The following is a 22,970-nucleotide window of genomic DNA, read 5'->3' on the forward strand; positions in this document are numbered from 1 at the left end:
TAACTCTTAGATTTGCCAGAAAATAAAAAAGAGGTGCTATCTCATATAGGTAAAAATAATCTTGATCCCCAACCAGATAAAGACAGTAACATATAAGCTGAATTCTCTTATGAATTAAGTAAGCTAAATCCAACAGTATAGCAAAAAAACTAAGGTATCATGACTAAGTTAGGTTTATCCCAAGAAGGAAACAATAAATATCAGAAATTCTATTACTGTTACTCTTCAATTAACGAAGCAAAGGAGAAAAATCACACAATCATTTTAATAAAAGAACTGCAATTACTTAATAAAATTCAACCCCTATTTATGCTTAGAAGGACACTTCCTTAACTTACTAAAAGCTATCTACCAAAAATGTATAGAAAACACTTAAGGAAAAAAACATTAGATGTATTCCACTGAAGATCAGAAAAATCTTTACAAAGATGCCCAACTACTGCTATTGTTCAGTATCTCTGTAGATAGTAGATCTGGAAGAAATGAACTAAGATCAGAACTCAGAAGTTAAAAGAGGCTCAATGTAAAAAGATCTTTATAACAATTAGATCAACTTAAAAGAGAAAGAGGTTACTCTGTGAAGAGATTAACCACTGGTTCCTGGAAATGGTCAAGAAGCTGCATGACCAACTAAATGTTGCAGAGGAGATTCTTGCAACAGATAGAAGTCTGGACCAAGTGAATAATAAGATCTTTTCAAATTCTGAGATTCTCTGATTCTTAAGTAATCTATTTGGGATGTTAACTAAGAAAAGGTTGAACTTTTTATCAAAATATTTATTTTTATCAGAATCTGATGCATGTAGGATTACCTTCTATGAGCTCCAAGACTCCTGGTGGGAAATTGAGACAATACCCACTGTGCCCATTTAAAAAAAAAAAAACAAAAAAAAACTGCTTTTACTGGGGAAACAGGGCAAGATGGACTTTCTCTTCCTCTTTCAGGACTCTGATGACAGAGGGTTTGAAGTTGATATCCTCCACATTTTTCTAAAGACTATCCTCATGAATGGTGTACTGCTAGTGAAACAACATGGTGACTGAAGAGATTTCTTCTACCTCCATTGAAACAGCAGTGCAAGTACATTCTTGCAGTTATTCTAAAGCATAAGTTAAGGAACGGCTCTTATAGAAACTGGCATTAACTTTCCTCAAACTAAAAATGTGCAGAAAGTGTAGTTACAGATGAAAGTCTATGTTGCTCTTCTTGCTCTGACAGTGTGGTGCAACAAAAAGAGGAGGAGCTTCTAAAGCCAGAATTATATGGATTAGAATCCTGATTCAGCCGCTACCATCTGTGACCTTAGATGAGTTATTTAAATCTTCTGAGCCTCAATTTTACTCAATTTTCCTAGGGAAAGGAATAGGAAACTTAGCCCGTTTGGTTAATTTGAAGAACAGAAACAATATATGTACATCACTTAGTATAGGGGCCAGCTTAGAGTAGGCATTCACTAAATTGCCCCTTTCTCTTCCACAATTATGCTGACTGGTCCTCCCTTAAAATCATAAAACCACAAAAGTCAAATGGGCAGCATTTCACTTTCCCTATCTCAAAAAGAACTATTCTACACCTTCTCTTTTTGCCTCTGGTCTTCTCATGTCTCTGTATGATTACACTGCTCTGTAGGTCAAAGAGAAAATAGAAGCACACAGAGAAGCTCTTCTGACCCACCAAATCTACCAGTCAACCCCCGCCTATTTCAGCATTCTCTGCCTTCCCTTGCAGGATACAGTACCCCTGGCTCCTATCTACAATTAATTCCTCCATAATGCTTTGGATCCTATCCCTTCTCACCTTCTCAAGAACTTCATTCCTTCATTAAATTAACTTGCTTCACTACCATATCATCAATGTCTTCCTCTCAGTTGACATGTTCCCATTAGCAACACACATGCTCCCAAACTGCACTGTGCAATACATAAGTCACTCAACACATGTGACTAAATATATGAAAATGTAATGAAATTAAAAAATTAGTTGCACTAGCTCAAAATTATTAAGCTTCAAATGCTCAACAGCCACAGGTTCCTTGTGACTTCCAAACTGGACAAGGTAGATTATTGAACATCTCCATTACTGGGGAATGCTCTATGGGATGCTGTTTTAACAAATTCCCTCTCCCTTCTTACTATATCCATAGGCAAGCTTTCAGCTCGTTTCTCTACTCCCTTTAACAACACTTCTTAAAAGAACTGACTGTAACCACTATCTCTACTTCCCCCATTCATTTCCACCCTAATCTACTATATCAAGCTTTCACTAAATCTACTGAAAATGTTTTTATCAAGGCCATTAATGCCATTCATGATGCCAATCAATGGTCACTTCTTTGTTTCCATTACAATTGCCTCACAGAAATATTTGGCACAGTTGATTACTTCCTCCTTCTTCAACTTCTTCTGGGTTTTCCAGCTCCCTTTCTACCTATGCACTAAATCTGGAGTTGAAACTTGAGCTAAAGAATAGAGCTGAATCCTCCCATGGTAATCTCACACAATCCTAATGTTTTAAAGGCTATTTATAAGTTGATGAATCAAAACTCCTCCTAGTTCTAATCAGTCCCTAAAATTCCAGATTTGCACATCCCAGCACTTCAGTGACATTTCGCTTAGAAGTATAGTAGGCATTTCAGTCTTAACATATCCAGAATAGAACTCTTGATATAGGAGGATTTTCTACCCTCACACCTGCATCAACCTCAACAAACAGTATTAGGATCTAGCTAGTTGTAATTCAACGCTTTCTCTCCCCTCTGCTAACACAATCTATCTCTAAAAACTTATCCAAAATATCTACTTAGCTCCACTGTCATTGCTACCACTGTAGTCCAAGCCATAACTTCTCAAATTAAAGATAACAGCTTCTTAACTGGTCTTCTTTGCTTTCATTCTTCCTAGAATTTATTCTCTAATAGCAAGCAGAATAAGCATTTAAAATTTAAGTTTTGTGACACTGTCCCTGCATAAAAGCTTTCTAATGCTTCCCACAGAATCAGAATTAAATCTAAACATCTTAGTAAGACCAACACTTCTGAATGATCTGTCCCCTGCCATTCTCTCCAGCCTTTCCAGCCACTCTTCCCTTTGTCTATTATGCTTCAGCCACAACGGCTTTTCCTCACTGTTTTTCAAATACACTAAATTAGTTCCAGCCATAGAACTTATTGCATTAGCATTTTCCTTTGCTTCGAACACTCTTCTCCAAGATTTTCATATGTCTGGTTCCTTCTAATCAATAAGACTTCAGCTTCCTTGAATATGACATCCTCAATAAATCTGATGTAGCCATCCATGTCTGCCACCTCACTTTGTTTCTATTCTATTAGAGTAATCATCACTGATATTTCCTCATTTATTTCTTGTTTAGTGCCTGTGTTTCCCCGCCAGACCATAAATACTTTGATAGACTCTATCTTGTTTACCATTACACCCCTAGGACCTTAGAAGAATATATGGCATAAAAGATGGGGGGCTTACAAAATACATGTTGAAGAAATGCTTATACCATCTGCTACTCATATTTATATTTTAAAAGAGCTGCTGGATTTCTAGACTAGATGAGGACAATTTCTACCACATTTCTTTAGTGAAGCTCAATATTTTCCAATGATTTTATTCTGGTTTAAGTGGCATTCATGGTCAGCTTTTAATCTTGGAAGAAATACTAAATTATATACACATGCTACCCATATTTATAAAAGAAACCCCCAACAACTTGGAAACAACTAAAACCCAATGGTTTGGAAGCACTGAAACTTACCCTCTGATAGCACTGAGGTAAAGTATTTTCCAAAAGCGGAGGAGTTCTCTGCATTAATATTCCAACAGACTCTCTTAAGAGAGGAATAACACTATAGAAAAGGAAGACAACAAACTTATTAGAGCCACATTCTGACCATCCCATCTTGCAAGAAAGTAATAATATACCTCCTGACAGTAGAATATAACAAAGATTTATCAGAATAATATGAGGAAAAAGAATCCAGTCACTGCTCCAAATTTTTCATGGGACAAAAAAGTTATTATTTAAAGTAAAAGTAGAAGAGTTAAATGAAATATATCCGTGTATGAAAAAAGAGTTAAATGCAATATTTCAGTGCATGCAATGTTAGTATAATACTAATATTATACTACTGAATAGTACTGGAGCATCTAAAAATCTAAACACAGCAGTCATTCAACCGCCATTTAAAATATGACTTCAAATGGCTAGAATCTTCCAAGGTAATCTATAAAGCATATCATGGCTAACTGGTCCTTAACATTTATTAAACATTTACATGCATTTATCTGAACAGTTCTGTTAAGGAAAATACAAAAAAAAATTAATACAGTATATTAGGTTCATTCATCGAATGTTTTTCCAACCCGATTACGTATCAATCTTCTTTGATTATTAAAAAAAAAAAAAATAGAAGCCTGGATATTACCACAGATCTAGTAAAGAGTCAGCACCTCTAGTGACAGGGCCCAAAAGTCTGTATGAATTGATGTAATTAGTCTGTAACTGGTATTTGGAAATTATAGCTTTAGGCTATTTAGATGGTTAAATGTAATAACGGTGAGGGTGACTCTAATGCAACAGTTTTCTAAACTAGCTACACATCAAATTCACCTGAAGAGTGTGGTTTGTTTTCATTCCTAACAAACTGAATGAGAATCTCTGAGGAAAAGGTGAAGTATCAATATTTTTAGAAAGCCCTCCAGGGGCAGTCCAGTAAGTCACTGGAGTGAGCAGACACTCACCGCTCTAATGCTTGATGCTGATTGAAAGGCAAGGTCAGGAATAGCTTCATTACACTTAATAGCTGAAGCCAGTGCTTTGCTTTAAACTTATAGAATTTCAATGTTTCTAGAGTAAAACCCCTCCTGATTCTAGCTAAAGGTATGTGTGCACGCTCAGTGTTGTCCAGCTCTTTGCAACTCCATGGACTGTAGCCCGCCAGGCTCCTCTGTGCATGGAATTCTTTAGGCAAGAATACTGGAGTGAGTAGCCATTTCCTCCTCCAGGGGATCTTCCCAACCCAGGGATCAAACTGGGGTCTCCTGTGTTTGCAGGTGGACTCTTTACAACTGAGCCACTTGGGAAACCCCAGAAACCCCAAAGCTATAGGAGATAAAGAGAAAACAAAATAAAACATACACGTTTTAAGGAAGGTAGAAGGTGAAGTGGATAACTTAAAGGATTAGTGTTATTTTTGACAGAAAGAAAGGGAAGAGAGGATATTAATGATCAAAGGAATAGGGACAATGCTTGTCTTGCTATTATATTCCCAAGGAGGCCCAGTAAAGTGCTGGTCACAAAGTGGGCCCTCAATACCTGTTGGTTAAATGAAAGATAAATGTATCTAGCTATTAGATGTTTTAGAATCCAGATTAAAGAAAGAAAGGCCTCAGAGAAGAAATTAAGAAATTGTTCCCACACTCTGTGTACAGAGGTAAGTAGCTGGGTAAGCAGGGTAAAAGTAGGAACAGAGACAAATAGGAAAATTAAACAGACACTGAGAGATATTGAGTTACTGAGAAAGTGGAGTCCAGGGAAGAAACACCAAGGGCAAGTTTAGAAAACTAAAAGTGTGGAGATAACAGCAGTAATGCATATAAAAGCCCAACATGGACAGGAGTTGAAGACACATTCAAGTGAAAATATTCTTCAGTCAGATAGTGATTTGCTAGCCAAAAACAATTAAATGCCACCTTTAATTGCTTCTTCTCCCTTAAAACCTTCATGCTCTAAATCACCAAGTTCTCATGACTTAACCTGCTAAGCATTTCTTGCCTCCACCCCCCTCCTTCATTCTATTACATACGTCTACAATAATCTCTGTATCATTTCACTTGGATTCTCAAATAGCCTCCTAAGTGGTCCCTCTGCCTCTAGTCTTACTGTCTTAAGTCCACTGTGATAGGTAGCTTCAAAGATGGATCCGAGTGACGCCTGCCTCCCTAGTGTGCGGGCTCTTGTGTCATCCCCTCCCCTTGAGTGTGGTCTGGATCCAGTGACTTGCTCCTAATGCATCAAGCACGGCAAAAGTGATGCTTCTAAGGTAAAAGACGCTGGCTTCCATCTTCTCCACCCTCCTCTCTCGCTCTCTCACTTGTTCAAAGCTGCCACACTGTGAGCTGCCCTGGGCAGAGGCCCAAGGCAAGGGGAGCTGAGAGATGCTTCTGGAGAGGAAACGAGACCCTCAGGCCAAGAGCCCCCAAGAAACTCAACACTGTCAACAAGCACTTCAGTGAGACTGGAAGTAGATTCTCCCCCGACGAGCATTAGAATGACCGCAGCCCTGGCTGACACCGTGACTGTCACCGTGTGAGGGAGCCCGAGCCGGAGAGCCCAGTCAGCCACGCTCAAGTTCCGGAGCCAAGGCAAAGATAATAATGTGCATCATTTTAGCTATGCTATTTTGTGTAAGTTGTTATCTTACCATCGATAACAGAACCATTCTGTATAAAGCTATTAGACCAATCTAATTAAAATCAGAACCTGACTCTATCTTTCCCTCAAAAAAAAAAAAAAAAAAAAGAGGAAAATCCTACTGACTGGTGTGCTGCAGTCCATGGGGTCGCAGAGTCGGACACGACTGAGCGACTGAACTGAACTGCCTGGGGAATTAAATGTAAACTCTAGCTTCACCTCCTATCATTCTTGCTTCACATTTTAAGCTCTCTAAAACATAAACATATTTGTACTTCACTTTCTGCTGTTTCTTCCTTTCATGCTTTGTCTCATGCTGTAACCTCTCTAGATGTCCCTAAACTGTCCTTTAATCTGGCTTCTAGTCCTTCTTTAAAATCTCAAGTGTCACCCCTTGTAGGGGATATTCCCTGATCCCAAAATGTCCTCCAAACTCTATGTAATTCTTCTCTGTGTTCTTATAAAAAATTTGTGATACCTATAGTAAGGCTGGAGGAAAAATGGGTGGAAAGCAACTAGAATTGGGGTTAAGGATTTTGACAGTGAAAGAACAGTGGTTATCCCTTCATTCAACCTGAACAGTAATATCTGTTTCTATCCACTGTGCTGTTATTGAAAAGGTGAAGGCTCCCTGGATTTACCAAAAAGGCAAAGAAAAACATCATAGTAGAATAACAAGGCATAATTCAATCATGCCATTCTTCTTTCCTCTCTCCATCCTCATTTCTCAGGAAAAAGAAAGGATCCATAACTAAATGCTTTTATATCTCTAACTTAAACAATTTTTGTTTTCCTACTTTCCTTATTGTACTTCTCAGGAAATGAGGCACAAAAGTAGTTCCCCCAGAATAACCGTTTGAGAATAAGAAAATAGTATTTTTTTCCATGTGCCCACTAAATTTAGCCATTTTGATAATTTCTTCTTCAGTCTTTATCTCAAGAAACTGCTAATAATGCCTGGAGATACCTGATACGGAAAAATCACTCAAGTGTAAATCATATGACCGGGTTCTAACTCTGCCATTAAACAGCTTTAGACAAATAGTATAACCTTCCAGAACATCAGTTTTCTCATCTATAAAATAAGGGAATAGATTAAATTTCTAGGTAATTTCTCCCATCTTTATTTTCATTCAGTAAGAAAAAAAATGATCAAAGTACAAGGAATACTAGAGAGAGAATATATTTGGAAATGAAATATAAGTTGCCTTGTATACCAAGAAGCAACAATAGGCCAGTATCATCAATTGAGACATACTTTTGCAAACCAATCTAATCCGTTACTAATTAGGTAAGTCTGCAAATAGATTTTATTATGCAATCAATACAAATAAGCAATAAGTTACTACATGGTTTGCTTGGCATCAGATGGAATCTTACTCTAGAGTTGTGGAAATGGAGACCTAGTGCACCAAAGTAACTTGCTTAAGGTTAAAGCTAGTGAAAGGGAGAGCTAGAATAATAACAGGTCTTCTGACTCCAAAATCAATTTTGAACAGTTCAAGTCTACAAACATTTACTGCTTATCTACCATGTGCCAGGCATGTGCTAGGCACCAGAAATAAAAAGATAAATAATTCACAATGCCTTACTTCAAAGGAACTCAACAGTATTGAAAAAGCCTGTAGAGATCAATGGAAACTACACAACAAACATTTATTAGATTGACCCACCATTTGGAAAAAGACACACATGAACACAAAACAACTATAGATTAAAAGCCTGTATCCGTTTTCATTTCCCAGAACTTTTGGCAAATGGTTTTTTAATTAGTATGTTGATAACTTACTCTTAAACATACCTTTAAAAATAAAAAAATACATCTTTCCGACTTCCCTGATGGTACAGCGGATAAGGATCTGCCTGCCAATGCAGAGAACATGGGTTTGACCCCTAATCCAGGAAGATTCCACGTGCTTCAGAGCAACTTAAGCCCATGCGTCACAACTACTGAAGCCCATGCCCCTAGAGCCTGTGCTCCACAGCAAGAGAAGCCACTATAGTGAAAGCCTACCACGCTAGAGAAAGCCTGCACAGAGGCAACAAACTCCAGGTGCAGCCAAAAATTAATAAAAAAAAAAAATACCCTTCAAAACAATGTGGGGAAGAAAGGAATAGAAGAGAATATGGATTTTACTGTCACAAAAGGCATGCAATATGAGCAGTGATATTACTTAAGCAATAGTTGTAAAATATAATCTTGCAAAAAACTTTTAAAATCTTTGTCTTAGTATACCTAAGGCTAGTTTAAGAGTTTCCCCCAAAAGAGCTAAAGCACAATTAATACAAGAGAGTTAAGTCCAATCTAGATTAATCCTTAAGGAAATCAATTTTAAAACAGTAAAGACATTTCTTTAATATAGTCTCCTAATAAGTCACCAAATACATGGGGAAACAGTGACAGACTTTATTTTCTTAGGCTCCAAAATCACTGTAGATGGTGACTGCAGTCATGAAATAAAAAGACACTTACTCCTTGGAAGAAAAGTTATGACCAACCTAGACAGCATTATTAAAAAGCAGAGACATTACTTTGCCAACAAAGGTCCGTCTAGTCAAGGCTATGGTTTTTCCAGTAGTCATGTATGGATGTGAGAGTTGGACTATAAAGAAAGCTGAGTGCTGAAGAATTGATGCTTTTGAACTGTGGTGTTGGAGAAGACTTTTGAGAGTCCCTTGGACTGCAAGGAGATCCAACCAGTCCATCCTAAAGGAGATCAGTCCTGAGTGTTCATTGGAAGGACTGATGTTGAAGCTGAAACTCCAACACTTTAGCCACCTGATGCGAAGAACTATCTCAATGGAAAAGACCCTGATGCTGGGAAAGATTGAAGGCGGGAGGAGAAGGGGACGACAGAGGATGAGAAGGTTGGATGGCATCACTGACTCAATGGACATGAGTTTCTGAATAAACTCTGGAAGTTGGTGATGGACAGGGAGGCCTGGCGTGCTACAGTCCATGGGGTTGCAAAGAGTCAGACACGACTGAGCGACTGAACTGAACTGAATAAGTCACCAAGAACAACCATCTACAAATGTATCCAAATCTTTGTTCAAATGTTTATGTGTATAATCCATGGTGTTGCCTCTCAAAGTCTGCTACTCTTTTTGTAAAAACAACAATGAACAACAACTAGTACTTCCCTTTTTCTCCTAAAATTTACTTTCACATGTGGCCCTTAGTTTGAGGATTCTACAACTGGTGAAGCTCCATGATCACAGATAACACAGTATTTAACAGATATCCCCCATTTTAACACAATTCAAAAATCATAATGTAGACAAATACTTTAATAAAATTAATATTAGAAGCCAGCATCTATTTTAAAATAATTAAATGAAAGATATAACTGATACAAGAAAATAATATAGAGAGAGTGTACCAATGAGGTTTTTACTGACTTTGCTACACTATAAAATTTCAAATGGTTGTCTACTTAGGTAGAATTTTAATAAAATGCTACATTCAAGAGCAGCAAGCATTTCACCAAAGCACATGGAAACATCAGGCTAATTTTCTCCAATAATAATATTAAAACACTGTTAAGAATTTCAGCTGTAGGAGCTATAACTAGGTCATGAAACTGGGGTGGGGAGAAAAAAGTACTTGCTAAATCAAGTGTGGTGATAAGCAATTTAAAATCAAAGTCAATTTCTATAATAATCTCAAAGGTTACAAAAATGTAAAAGAAACCTACAGAAACTCTATTTTTGTTTTTTAAAATTGTGTTTAGCTCAGAAGTTTGTGCCCATATTTTTCTGATTAGCTACTGTAATAGAGAATCATAAAACAGATTTTAGCATGGATCTATCTAGCCATAATGAAAGGATATGGGGAAAAAGACAAACTTAGCAAATTCCTGACTGAGCTAAGACTTAGAGCTGTATCCAAACCCAAAAAGTAAGCATTTGGAAACAATTAGAGGTTCACTTCTGGTTGACTAACTCAATTCTAGCTTTAACAATGAAATACCATTTTCCTAGCATATATAAAAAGAATGACTCATTAGGTACATGAGTTTACCAGTAAAACATAGTAATATTTTTATTCCTCAAAAGCTAAGTCAAATTTACAGTCATATAATCAGAAATTTACAATTAATATGAAAGTTTAAATGATAGCAGATTAAATAAGCAACAGTTAACTATTATTCTTTATTGCCAGTAACTCTGCAAATGAAAATTTTACTTCAAAAGCATTTAGTGAAAGTCTCACCATTTCAACAGTAAATAAAATTGTCTAGCAATAATTATAAATCAACCAAAGAAAAGAAAAGGCTATACATTATGAAAACTTGAAGAACAATCAGACTAGCAATAATCATAATCCTTAACAATAAAGAATTCCAGAGAGTTGAAACCATCACTTAAATCTGAAAACAAATACATATTGATAATAATTAAAACATAATTACTGATTCAACTTTTTTGAACTGGCTAATGGACTAAGTCTTCCTGCATATTATCAGTGGTTTTTATAATCCACAAACATAAAGACAGCTGTAACTTTATAAAAGAGCCTATAAATTTGAAGTATTTTCTAGCATATGTCATATACTCAAAAATGTTTAGTGGACAAAAAAAGCCAAAGAAAATTGACCCTGAAAAGCAATGTATTCTACATTTAGGCATGGTGATCCTGTTGATAAGCTATAAATATACAGTCATATTTGCACAAATACAATTATTCCACTGTAAAAAATAATTACCTATAAGCCCAGAATTTCATAAGCCTAATACAGAACAGAAAACTAAAACCACAGGGATTGTGATTTACCTTATAATTATACTGAGTTTCTGAAATCTATTGTTTAAATCAGTGCATATTTACAGAGTACCTATTTTACTCAATAACAGAGATAGTATGATATCCTAAAATACCCCTAGAGCTTGGAGCCAAAGTCATGAAAAAGTCACTCTTTTCTCTGAAGTTCTGGAACTTAGTTATAACACTTAATGCATCTGGTCTTTGGACCAAAAGCATTTGTAAATAACGTCAAATTAGCAGATAATAATGTCTTTGTTTAAACAACACTTAATAGTTTATTTAAGTACTATTAATAAAGTACTTAAAGTACTTTAATAAGTTTTTTTCCAATTTGATCCTCACAACAATTTAAGTAACTTTAAGAAAATATTGGAATAAGAGATACAGACAAGATCATAAGAGCTTATTTAGACCAACTCCCTCATTTTATGGAAGAGAAAATCATCTCAGAGAGATTAAGACAACTCGCTCTTTGTTACATATTGGTAAGCAGCAGAATTGGAGGTAATAACTCAAACACTAAAGCTTTCTTCTCTACACTGCCGTGTCTCATGATGACCGAGACCTCTGGGGTCAGAGACCAGGTTGTATTCTTTTTATTCCCAGGGCTGCGCACAGTGCATGGAATATAGTAAGTGCAGGACACACGTCTGCTGAATGTACAGTCTATTGTAAAATTTCAAACACTAGTGGAAGATTATTAAAATGTCGAACAGCCCTTGTTTGATATGACTTTCAACACTTCACAATAACAGCTAAATAACAAAGCAGTAAAAAGGCCCTTAAAAGAATCATTCCCCCAAAAGAATCTCTAATAAATAGGAGCAGAAGTATCTTATCCTCTATTCAAGTATAGGTGACAAAGAATTAATTATACTTAGGCAGGAGCAATCCACATTCCCAACTCTTAATATGCAACTTGTTATCTTAATAAAGGCTTTTCATTCTCTTGAAAAAGAATATTCTCATGAATAAAAAACTAAAATCGCACCAACAATATAAACAGAAAATAAAAGTGATAACATATGTATCCATGAAGCACAAAGGTGCAAATAAGTATGAAAAATGAATGAGAACTCATGCTAATATCCTCTCAAGAGGGAGGGAAATGGGGAGAGACAATGGAAAAGAAGTAAGAGGGCAAAGAACACCACAAGATACAGTCTTGAGAGAAGACTAGAATAAACCTTATTATTCGTATTAAATATGGTAACATTTGCATCTAAAAGCTAATGAGAACGGGAGGCACCTCTCTACTCCCTCTGTGACCCACTGGGAGCGGTGGCTACGCTACCATGGACAAAGGCAGGAGATGAAGCTCTTTCAAGAAATCTGCATTTTAAAAAATGGTGAAGAAACAGGACTTTATTTCAAAAACCAGATGAGATGGCAAGAAATATTTATATATTAATACTATCAAAACCGACTTATCATTAAATGGCTTCAGCAATTACAGGTTTTAACTCAAAACAAAAAGGCCTTAAGATCAGTGAGAAAAATCTAAGAGGAATGGGACCAGGGTGCTGATCAATACCTAGGTTCAATAAGGCTATTAGTAATCTGAGCTAAACTGTGTCTGTCTACTTCCAGGTTAAGCAGTTAACACTTACACAATGCCTGCCAAGTGGCAGGTTTGGTCTAGACTTGGTATATCTTAATCTACTTAGTCCACATATAAAAAGTTATGAGGTAAACTAACTGTCATTTCCATTTTCAAGATGAAAAACTGAGGTTAAGTGACTTGCCCAAGGTCACAGAGATAAAAGGTCGAAACAGGATTTGAACTTAGGCAGCTTTGCTCAAAAGTAAACACTCTTAACTGCTACTAAGACTTCTAATTAAGTCATCAAGATGGCTCTGTGAGGACTCCCAAGGCAACTTTACCTAAAGGAGAGCTCTGACTTTAGGAGAAGCTGGCCTTCAAAGTGTATTGAAGGCCTGGATCATAAAAAGAAATTTAAAAGCTCAGGAAAAGATGAACAGTAAAAAAATATGAAAGTTTTCTGCCATCTGAGAGGTGACTGGTACAGTCAAAAGTTGAACAGAAGCAAACCCTAACACTTACTGTCTGCTCTGTGCCCATACTCAATGATAACTTTCAAAGTCAGATGTCCGTGGGAAGCAAATCTAACATAGGAAATGAAAAGCAAAGGAAAAAGGACCCTTATTTGCTTATCCAAATTAAACCTAAAATATCACGGTGAGAGTATATTTTTTTGTTAAATATCTCAAAGTAGATTTCTAATTGCTACACTGCTACACTGGAGGCTGACTACTTTAAAATATTTAGCTGCTGAGGTAGGAGTAGAAATCATGTTTTCAAAGGATAAATTAAGCAAGAGAACAGACTAACTTAAGTGCAGGCTATACCTAGTGGTGGAGAATTTCAAAGTAATTACATGTAAATTAACTATGAACATTGAAAATGTATAATCAAAAGGGAGTAATATTTTTTCTTTTGGTAGGTATAAATTAAGAGTTGAAAAACCTCAACGTACTTTCAACCTTTTAAAATTTACTTTTTTAAAGGCTAAAAATGTCTATGATTCCAAAGTCAAAAGTATATTAAACATATGTCTCATTTCTAATCCCTTCCTCAGTCTAGAGGTAACTATATCTATTATATTTGTTTTCAATTTGTTCTTTGAACATGCAGATTATATATACATCTTTCCTTACGGAAAAGATAAAGTACTACTTTTTAACCTGTCTTATGCTGCACTCCTATATATCAAGTGCTACATATCAAATGCTATTTTGTTTTCTTAACAATATAGCTTGAAAATAATGCCTCATTACCAAAACTAGTGGAGGTGACGGAATTCCCGTTGACCTATTTGAAATCCTAAATGATGATGCTGTGAAAGTGCTGCACTCAATATGCCAGCAAATTTGGAAAACACAGCAGTGGCCACAGGACTAGAAAAAGTCAGGTTTCATTCCAATCCCAAAGAAAGGCAATGCCAAAGAATGTTCAAACTACCGCACAACTGTACTCATCTCACATGCTAGCAATGTAATGCTCAAAATTCTCCAAGCCAGGCTTCAATAGTATGTGAACTGTGAAATTCCACCTGTTCAAGCTGGATTTAGAAAAGGCAGAGGAACCAGGGATCAAATTACCAACATCCGTTGGATCATTGAAAAAGCAAGAGTTCCAGAAAAACAACTACTTCTGCTTTATTGACTATGCCAAAGTGTTTGACTGTGTGGATCACAACAAACTGGAAAATTCTTAAAGAAATGGGAATACCAGACCACCTGACCCACCTCTTGAGAAAACTGTATGCAGGTCAAGAACCAACAACTAGAACTGGACATGGAACAACAGACTGGTTCCAAATCGGGAAAGGAGTATGTCAAGGCTGTATATTGGCACACTGCTTATTTAACTTATATGCAGAGTACATCATGCAAAATGCCAGGCTGGATGAAACACAGGCTGGAATCAAGATTGCTGGGAGAAATATCAATAACTCAGATACGCAGAAGACACGACCCTTATGGCAGAAAGCAAAGAAGAACTAAAGAGCCTCTTGATTGAAAGTGAAAGAGGAGACTAAAAAAGCTGACTTAAAATTCAGCATTCAGAAAACTAAGATCATGACATCTGGTCCGATCACTTCATGGCAAACAGATGGGGAAACAATGGAAACAGTGAGAGACTTTATCTCTCGGGGCTCCAAAATCACTGCAGATGGTGACTGCAGCCTTGAAATTAAAAGACACTTGCTCTTTGGAAGAAAAGCTAAGACAAACCTAGACAGCATATTAAAAAGCAGACATTACCAACAAAGATCCATCTAGTCAAAGCTATGGTTTTTCCAGTAGTTGTGTATGGGTGTGAGTTGGACTACAAAGAAAGCTGAGCACTGAAGAATTGATGCTTTTGAACTGTGGTGTTGGAGAAGACTCTTGAGAGTCTCTTGGACTGCAAGGAGATCCAACCAGTCCATCCTAAAGGAAATCAGCCATGAATATTCACTAGAAGGACTGATATGGAAGCTGAAACTCCAATACTTTAGCCACCTGATGCGAAGAACTGACTCATTTGAAAAGACCCTGATGCTGGGAAAGATTGAAAGCGGGAGGAGAAGGGGACAGCAGAGGATGACATGGTTGGATGGCATCACCTACTTGATGAACATGAATTGAGCAAGCTCCAGGAGTTGGTGATGGACAGCGAAGCCTGGCGTGCTGCAGTCCATGGGGTCACAAAGAGTCAGACACAACTGAGAGACTGAACTGAACTGAATCATATAGAAATCTTCCTTATTCTTTTTTGTTACAGTAAAAAAACATATAACACTAAATGTATCAGCCTAACCATTTAAAAATGTATAATTCAGTAGTGTCAAGTAGCACTGTTGTACAGAAGATCTCTAGAACTTTTTTCATGTTGCAATGCTAAAACTCTTTACCCATTAAACACTAAATTTCCCATCCCTCCTGCTCCCAGCCCTTGGCAACATCCTTCTACTCTGTTTCCATATTTCTGACTACTTTATATATGTCAATATGATTAGACTCATACAACATTTGCTCTTTGGGACTGGCTTATTTAGTTTAGTATAATGTCCTGAAGTTTCATGATGAAGTATATGACAGAATTTCCTTCTTTTTAAAGGCTGCATTAATATTATACTATATGTATAAACCACATTTTCTTTATCCATTCATCTGTTGATGGGAGATGTGGGTTACTTCTACCTGTTATCTATTGTGAATAATGCTGCAATGAACACAGGTATATGAGTATCTCTTCACAATCCTCGTCTGAGTTCTTTTGGACATGTACCCAGAAATGGAATTGCTAGGTTATATGATAACTCTACTTTTAACTTTCTGAGGAACATGGATACTAATTTCCACAATGGCTGCACCATTTTACATTCCTTCCAAAAGTAAACAAAGGCTCCAAATTCTCCACATCCTTGCCTACCGGTATTACTTATTCTTTTGATAGGGGACACCCTGATTGAGTGGGCTTCCCTGGTAGCTCAACTGGTAAATAATCCACCTGCAATGCAGGAGACCCCAGTTTGATTCCTGGGTCAGGAGGATCCCCTGGACAAGGGATAGGCTACCCACTCCAGTATTCATGGGTTTCCCTGGTGGCCCAGAAGGTAAAGAATCTGCCTGCAATGTGGGAGACCTGGGTTGAATCCCTGGGTTGGGAAGATCCTCTAAAGGAGGGCATGGCAACTCACTCTAGTATTTGTGCTTGGAGAATCCCCGTGGACTGCAGCCCACCAGGTTCCTCTGTCCATGGGGTCACAAAGAGTCGGACAGGACTGAGTGAGCACCGCACGGCATCCTGATGGGTGTGAGGCAATGTCTTGTCGTTGGATTTGCATTTCCCTAGTTATTAGCAATGTTGAGTATCTTTTCATGTGCTTATTGGCAGATGTAAATCTTCAGAGAAATGTCTATTAAAATCCTTTGCTTCTTTTTAAATTAGTTTATTTTGTTTTTGTTGTTCAGTTGTAGACCTTCTTATATATTCTGAATATTAACATTTTACAAGATATATGATTTGCAATTGTTTGCTTCAATTCCATAAACTGACTTTTTAGACATTCCAAAAATTACTCTGCCGACTGTTTCTTTCGATGAGCAGAAGTTCTTAAGTTTGGTAAAGTCCAATTTGTCTATTTTTTATTTTGTTACCTGTCTTCTTTGGTTTCTATCAAAAAGAAAAAAAATCACTCCAAAAACCAATATCCTAAAACTTCTCTGTGTTTTTGCCTAGGGTTTTAATAGTTTTAAATCATATGTTTAAAGTCTTTAATCCATTTTGAGTTAATTTTTATTGTGGTGTAAAGGTCCAATTTCATTTTTTTGCATGTTGGTATCCAGTTTTTCTAAAACCATTTGTTGAAAAGACTGCTTTATCCCCATTGTGTAGTCTAGGCACCCTTATTAAAAATCATTCGGCTATTTATATGCAAACATTTATTACTGGGCTCTCTATTCAGCTTACTGCTCTCCATCTCTGTCTTTATGCCAGGACCACACCATCTCAATCACTGTTGCTTTGTTGTACATTTTGAAATCAGGGAGTGGGAGGCCTCCAATTTTGTTCTTCTCTCTTGAGATTGTTTTGGCTATTCAGTTTCTTCATATTGCACACAAATTTTAGGGTTTTTAAAAAATCTATTTCTGCAAAAAGATGCCATTAGGATTTTGAATCTGCAGATCACTTTGGGCAGCATATACATTTTAATACTAAAGTCTTCTGATCCACAAGCATGAGACATCTTTTCATTTATTTATATCTGCTTTGATTTCTTTTAGCAGTATTTTATAGTTTTCAATGTACAGATCTTTCACCTCCTTGGTGGAGTTATTCTTAAGTATTTTATGCTTTCTGGTGCTATGCTAAATGGGATTGTTTTTAAAATTTCTTCTGATTGGCTCTTGTTAGTGTTTAAGAATACAACTGGGGTTTTGAGGGTTGATTTTGCAACTTTGCTGAACTCTTTATTAGTTCTAACAGTTTGTATATGTGTGTGTGTATAATCTTTAGGACTTTCTACATGTAAGATCATGTCATGTGTGAACAGGGATAATTTCTTACGATAATCCCTTGTATTTTAATTAATTTTTAAATTGAAGTATAATTGCTTTACAAGTTGTGTCAGCAGCCAGGACATGGAAGCAACCTAAATGTCCATCGACAGATGAATGAATAGAGGAGATGTGGTACATAAATACAATGGAATATTATTCAGCAATAAAAAAGAATGAAATTGGGTCATTTGTAGTGATGTGGATGAACTAGAGTCTGTCAAACAGAGTGAAGTCAGCAACACAAAAACAAATATCATATATTAATGCATACATATGGAATCTGGGCTTCCCTTGTGGCTCAGCTGGTAAAGAATCACCTGCAATGCAGGAGACCTGGGTTTGATCCCTGGGTTGGAAAGATCCCCTGGAGAAGGGAAAGGCTACCCACTACAGTATTCTGGGCTGGAGAATTTCATAGACTGGCCAGTCCATGGGGTTGCAAAGAGTTGGACACAACTGAGCAACTTTCACTTCACTATGGAATCTAGAAAATTGGTATTGAAGAACTTATCTACAGGAGAGGGTGGGATGAATTGAACAGGAATAATTGTAATTCTTCATTTCCAATTTGTATGTCCTTTATTTATAACTTTTCTTGTCTGATTGCTCTGGCTAGAACTTTCAGTACTTTGGTGAATAGCAGTGGGAAAACTGGCATCCTTGCCTTGTTCATGATATTAGAGGAAAAGTTTTCAGTCTTTCCCTAGGTGTGGTTTCTCCTATATGGCTGTTACTATGTTGAGGTAATTTCCTTCTATTCTTGGTTTGTTGAGTGTTTTCAATCATGAAAAGGTGTTGACTTTTGTTACTTTTCTGCATTGTTTTGAGATCACATCCTTTCTTCCTTCATTCTACTCATGTGGTGTATAGTACTGATTCTCATATACTATTCTCATGTACCTTATTTTCCAACTATAAATCTCCCCTAGTCATGATGTATGATCCTTTTTATGTGCTGTTGAATTTGATTTGCCTACTGTTTTGCTTAGGATTTTTAAGTCAACACTCATCAAGGATACTGGTCAATAGTTTTCTTGTTGTGTCTTTATCTGATATTGGTATCAGGTTAACTTTGGCCTCATGAGTTTGGGAGCCTTCTTTTCTCCTCAAATCTTTGGAAGAGTGTGAAAAGAACTGGTGCTAATATTTCTTTAAATTCTTGGTAGAATTCACCAGTGATACCATCTGATCATGGGCTTTTCTTTGTTGAAAGGTTTTTGATTACTGCTTTAATTTTCTCACTAGTAACAGGTTTGTTCAGATTTTTAAAATTTCTTCATGATTCAGCCTTGGTAGGTTGCATGCTTCTAGAAATTTAGCAATTTCTTATAGGTTATCCAATTTGTTGGCATATAATTATCCACAGCAATCTCCTACAATTCTTTCTATCTCTGTGATATCAGTTGTAATATCTCCTCTTTCGTTTCTTATTTTAGATAACTGAGTCTTTTTCTTTTTCTTAGTTGGTTTAGCAAAGTTTTGTCAATTTTCTTGCTCTTTTCAAAAAATCAACTCTAGGTGTTGTTGACTTTTTCCTATTATTTTTCTATTCTCTTTTCTATTCTCTATTTCATTTATCTCTGCTCTAACCTTATTGTTTCCTTCCTTTTCCTGACTTTGAATTTAGTTTGTTCTTCTTTTTCTAGTTCCTTGGGTTGTAAGGTTGTAAGGTTAGATTGTTGACTTGAGATCTTTCAATTTTTTCAGTGTATGTGTTTATAGCTATGAACTTCCCTCTTTGCACTGGTTTTGCTAAATTACATATACTTTGGTATGTTGTGTCTTTGTTTTCATTTGTCTCCATATATTTTCTGAATTTTCTTGTGATTTATTCTTTGACCCATTGGTTGTTACAGACTGTGTTAATTTCCACATATTTTTAAATGCTCTTGCTTTCCTTTTGCTATTGATTTCCAGTTTCATTCCACTGTGGTTAGAGAAAATATTTCATATAGTTTCAATGTCATACACTTTTTAGGACCTCTTTTGTGACATAATGCATCATCTTTTCAGAAGAATGTTCCACATACACTTGAGAAGAATGTGTATGCTGCTGTAGTTAGGTTAGGCCTACAACAACCTGTTAGTCCCAACTGGTCCATAGTGTTCAAGTCTTCTCTGCTTACTGAGCCTCTAAATGATTGATTGGTTTATTTCCTAGTTGCCTTAAGGTACTGAAGTTTCTTACTATTATTATGTTACTAGCTATTATTTCTTCTCACCTCTTCATCAGTGTTCGATTTATATATTCATGAGATCTCATGTTAGCAGCATATGTACTTACAAATGTTGTATCTTCCTGGTGAACTGACCTTTTTATCCTTATAATTTCCTTCTTTGTCTCTTGTGACAGTTTTGGTCGTCTGTTTTGGCTAATATTAAGTATGGCTACCCTGCTCTCTTTAGACTCCTGTAAAGTATCTTTTCCTACTTTTTCACTTTTAGTCTCTTTGAGTCCTTGTATCTATAGTAAATCTCTTGTAGGCAGAATAAAGATGAATCTTGTTTTTTAAAAAAATCCATTCATTCAGCCAGTCAATGCCTTTGAATTGATATGCTTAATCCCTTTACATATAAAGTAATTACTGGCATGAAAGGACTTAATATTATCATTTTGTTCAGTTTTCTACCTTTAGTTTTTCACCTCTTTCCCCTCTTTTGCTGCCTTCCTTTGTGTTTCATTGATTTTTTTGTAGTGACATGTTTTGATTTCCTTCTCATTTCCCTTTGCATATTTTCTATAAATATTTCCTTTGTGGTTATCATTGCATGTGACAAGTTGCTTTTCTCTTTCTGCTTTTAAGATTCTTACTTTGTATGTAACCTCTGACAGTTTGATTATGGTGTGTCTCAGTGCGGGCTTCTTTATTTTTATATTTATCCTAGTTGAAGTTCTTTACATTTCTTGAGTTTCTATATCCTCTTTTCTTCTCAGATGTGGGAAAGTTTCAGCCACAGTTTCTTTAAACAGGTATTCTGCCCCTTTTTTCCTTTACTTTCTGGGACCCACAATCCACAATGCATATGTTATTCCGCTTATCTGTAAATCCTCCAGGATCCCCCCCTTTTTTGGGCTTCTTTTTTATGTTCTTCTGCCTCAATAACTTTTTAAGTCCTGCCTTCAAATTCACTGATTCTATCTTTTGCCTGGTCACATCTGCTGCTGAGGCCCTCCAGTAAAATTTTTGTTTCTTCTTTTGTTTGGCTCTTGTCCATTTCTGTCTCTTTGATGATATTCCCATTTTGTTCATGCATCATTTTCCTGATTTTGTTTAGTGTCTACCTGTGCTTTTTTAAAATTATCTGGGCATTTTTTTTTAAATCTGGGCATCTTTATGACAGTAATTTTGAATTCTTTACCTGGCAATTCATATGTCTCCTTTTCTTGAGTCTGGTTTCTAGATATCTAATTGTTTACATGGTCGGCTGTTTCTTTATATGTCTTATTTTTCATGTCGGGATTTCAGCATCTGAAGAATCAGTCAACTCTCCAGACTTTGTGGTCAGATTTCATGCAGGGAGGACTTTCTCTGCATAATCTGGCTGGAGATCCTGAATTCTCAAGTGTTTTCTGGTGTGTGCCCTCTCTGAGCTCGTGCATGCAATCTATTTGAAAAGTAAGCTGGTTCCTACTCAGGAGCGCCTCCTGGCGTCCATCTGTAATACTGCTGCTGCCTGGACTTGTAGTAAGTCACAGTCCTGGGGTTCCACCTGGTGTCTGTCTGTGGTACTGTAGCCCCATCTTCCCAGGCAGCTCAGTGCTAAACGCTTGCCCAGCAGATTGGGTTCGCTCCTTGGATCAGGAAGATCCCTGGAGAAGGAAATAGCAGCCCACTCCAGTAGTCTTGCCTGGTAAATACCACAGACAGACAGCCTGGTGGGGTACAGTCCATGGTGTCGCAGAGAGTCAGCATGATTTAACAACTGAACAGTATCAACAGCAACCTAAGCAGGCACCCATTTTGGTCAGTACTTGAATACAAGCAAGGCAACCCTCTCAGGCAACCCTGCTAAAAGTCAGTTTGTATTAAACTCCTTTCCCTGCCCTGGAAGAATATGGGGATTGTGGGTTTCTTCAGTCTACCACGTGCAGGAAAGTAGGGAGTGCCATGAATTTCCAATCAAGCTTCCATGTGGTTAGTTTTTCATTAGCCTAGTGTGCAGAAACCTTGTAACTAGCTTCTGGATTTCTCACAGGGCTATCTTGCAGTTTGCTCAGTTAAGTCTGCATGGAGGAAAGATAATCTAGGGCTTCCTATGCTGCCATCTTGCTGATCTTACTTCCCTGGCCCCCCTATTCTTTTGTAAGTGTATGTGCTGTGCTTAGTCACTCATTCATGTCCGACTTCTTGCAACCATAAGGACTGTAGCCTGCCAGACTCCTCTATCCATGGGGATTCTTTAGGCAAGAATACTGGAGTGGGTTGCCATACCCTCCTCCAGGGATCTCCCCAACCCAGGTCTCCCGCATTTCAGAGATTCTTTACTGTCTTGAGCCACCAGGGAAGCCCCCCCACTTTTTTAGGGGATGCAGAGAATTCCCTTACTAATGTACATTTGTATTCTTTCCAACCCAAGCACATAAAGCCACAAAGAATGGCCTTAAAATAAATCTTTATAGATTTTTGCCAATTTATCTTTAGGATACATTCCCAGAAGTAGGATTGCTTAATCAAAGGTAAACATACATTATGATAGATATTTGTTAAAGTTCTCTCCACAGAGATAGTACCACTCTCATTTCTATCAGCAATGTATCAGAATACTTATTTTACCTATGCCCTTGCCAAATATTATTTATAAAAAGTTTCTGAATAATTATTCATCTGATTGGAGAGAAGTGACATTACAATGAAGTTTTAGTTTACATTTCTTTTTTTATGAATGAGGCTAAACTACTTCTACCCATTTAAAAGTCATTTGTATTTCTTTTCCTCTGAACTAAATGAACTTATACTTTTGCTCATTTTTCTTTCAGGTTTTTAATTTTTTAATTTAATTTTAAGAGCTCTGTCTATATTAAGGAGAATAGTCCTTTATGATCTAAGTGGCAAATATGTATCCCAGTTTATTATGCTTTTTGACCTCCCTCATGGTGCTCATTTTTCTATGCCAAAGTTCTTTTTTCTTTCTAAATGTAACTCAATTCATCAATCTTTTCTCTCACCGATTCTAGATTTTGAGCCATACTATTCCCCTAACACACTC

At 36.8% G+C, this 22,970-nt stretch overlaps 1 protein-coding gene across 1 annotated transcript in view; it reads right to left on the minus strand.

Moving 5' to 3' along the window:
- Positions 1-22,970, minus strand: part of SLC30A7 (solute carrier family 30 member 7) — a 93,268-nt gene that overhangs the window by 16,867 nt on the left and 53,431 nt on the right. The window contains exon 9 of the mRNA XM_043460511.1: positions 3,764-3,854. Coding sequence (XP_043316446.1) covers positions 3,764-3,854 — 91 coding nt within the window. The remainder of the gene's footprint in view (positions 1-3,763; positions 3,855-22,970) is intronic.

This window comes from Cervus canadensis, chromosome 2 (genome assembly GCF_019320065.1).
Source record: "Cervus canadensis isolate Bull #8, Minnesota chromosome 2, ASM1932006v1, whole genome shotgun sequence".
Taxonomy (NCBI): domain Eukaryota; kingdom Metazoa; phylum Chordata; class Mammalia; order Artiodactyla; family Cervidae; genus Cervus; species Cervus canadensis.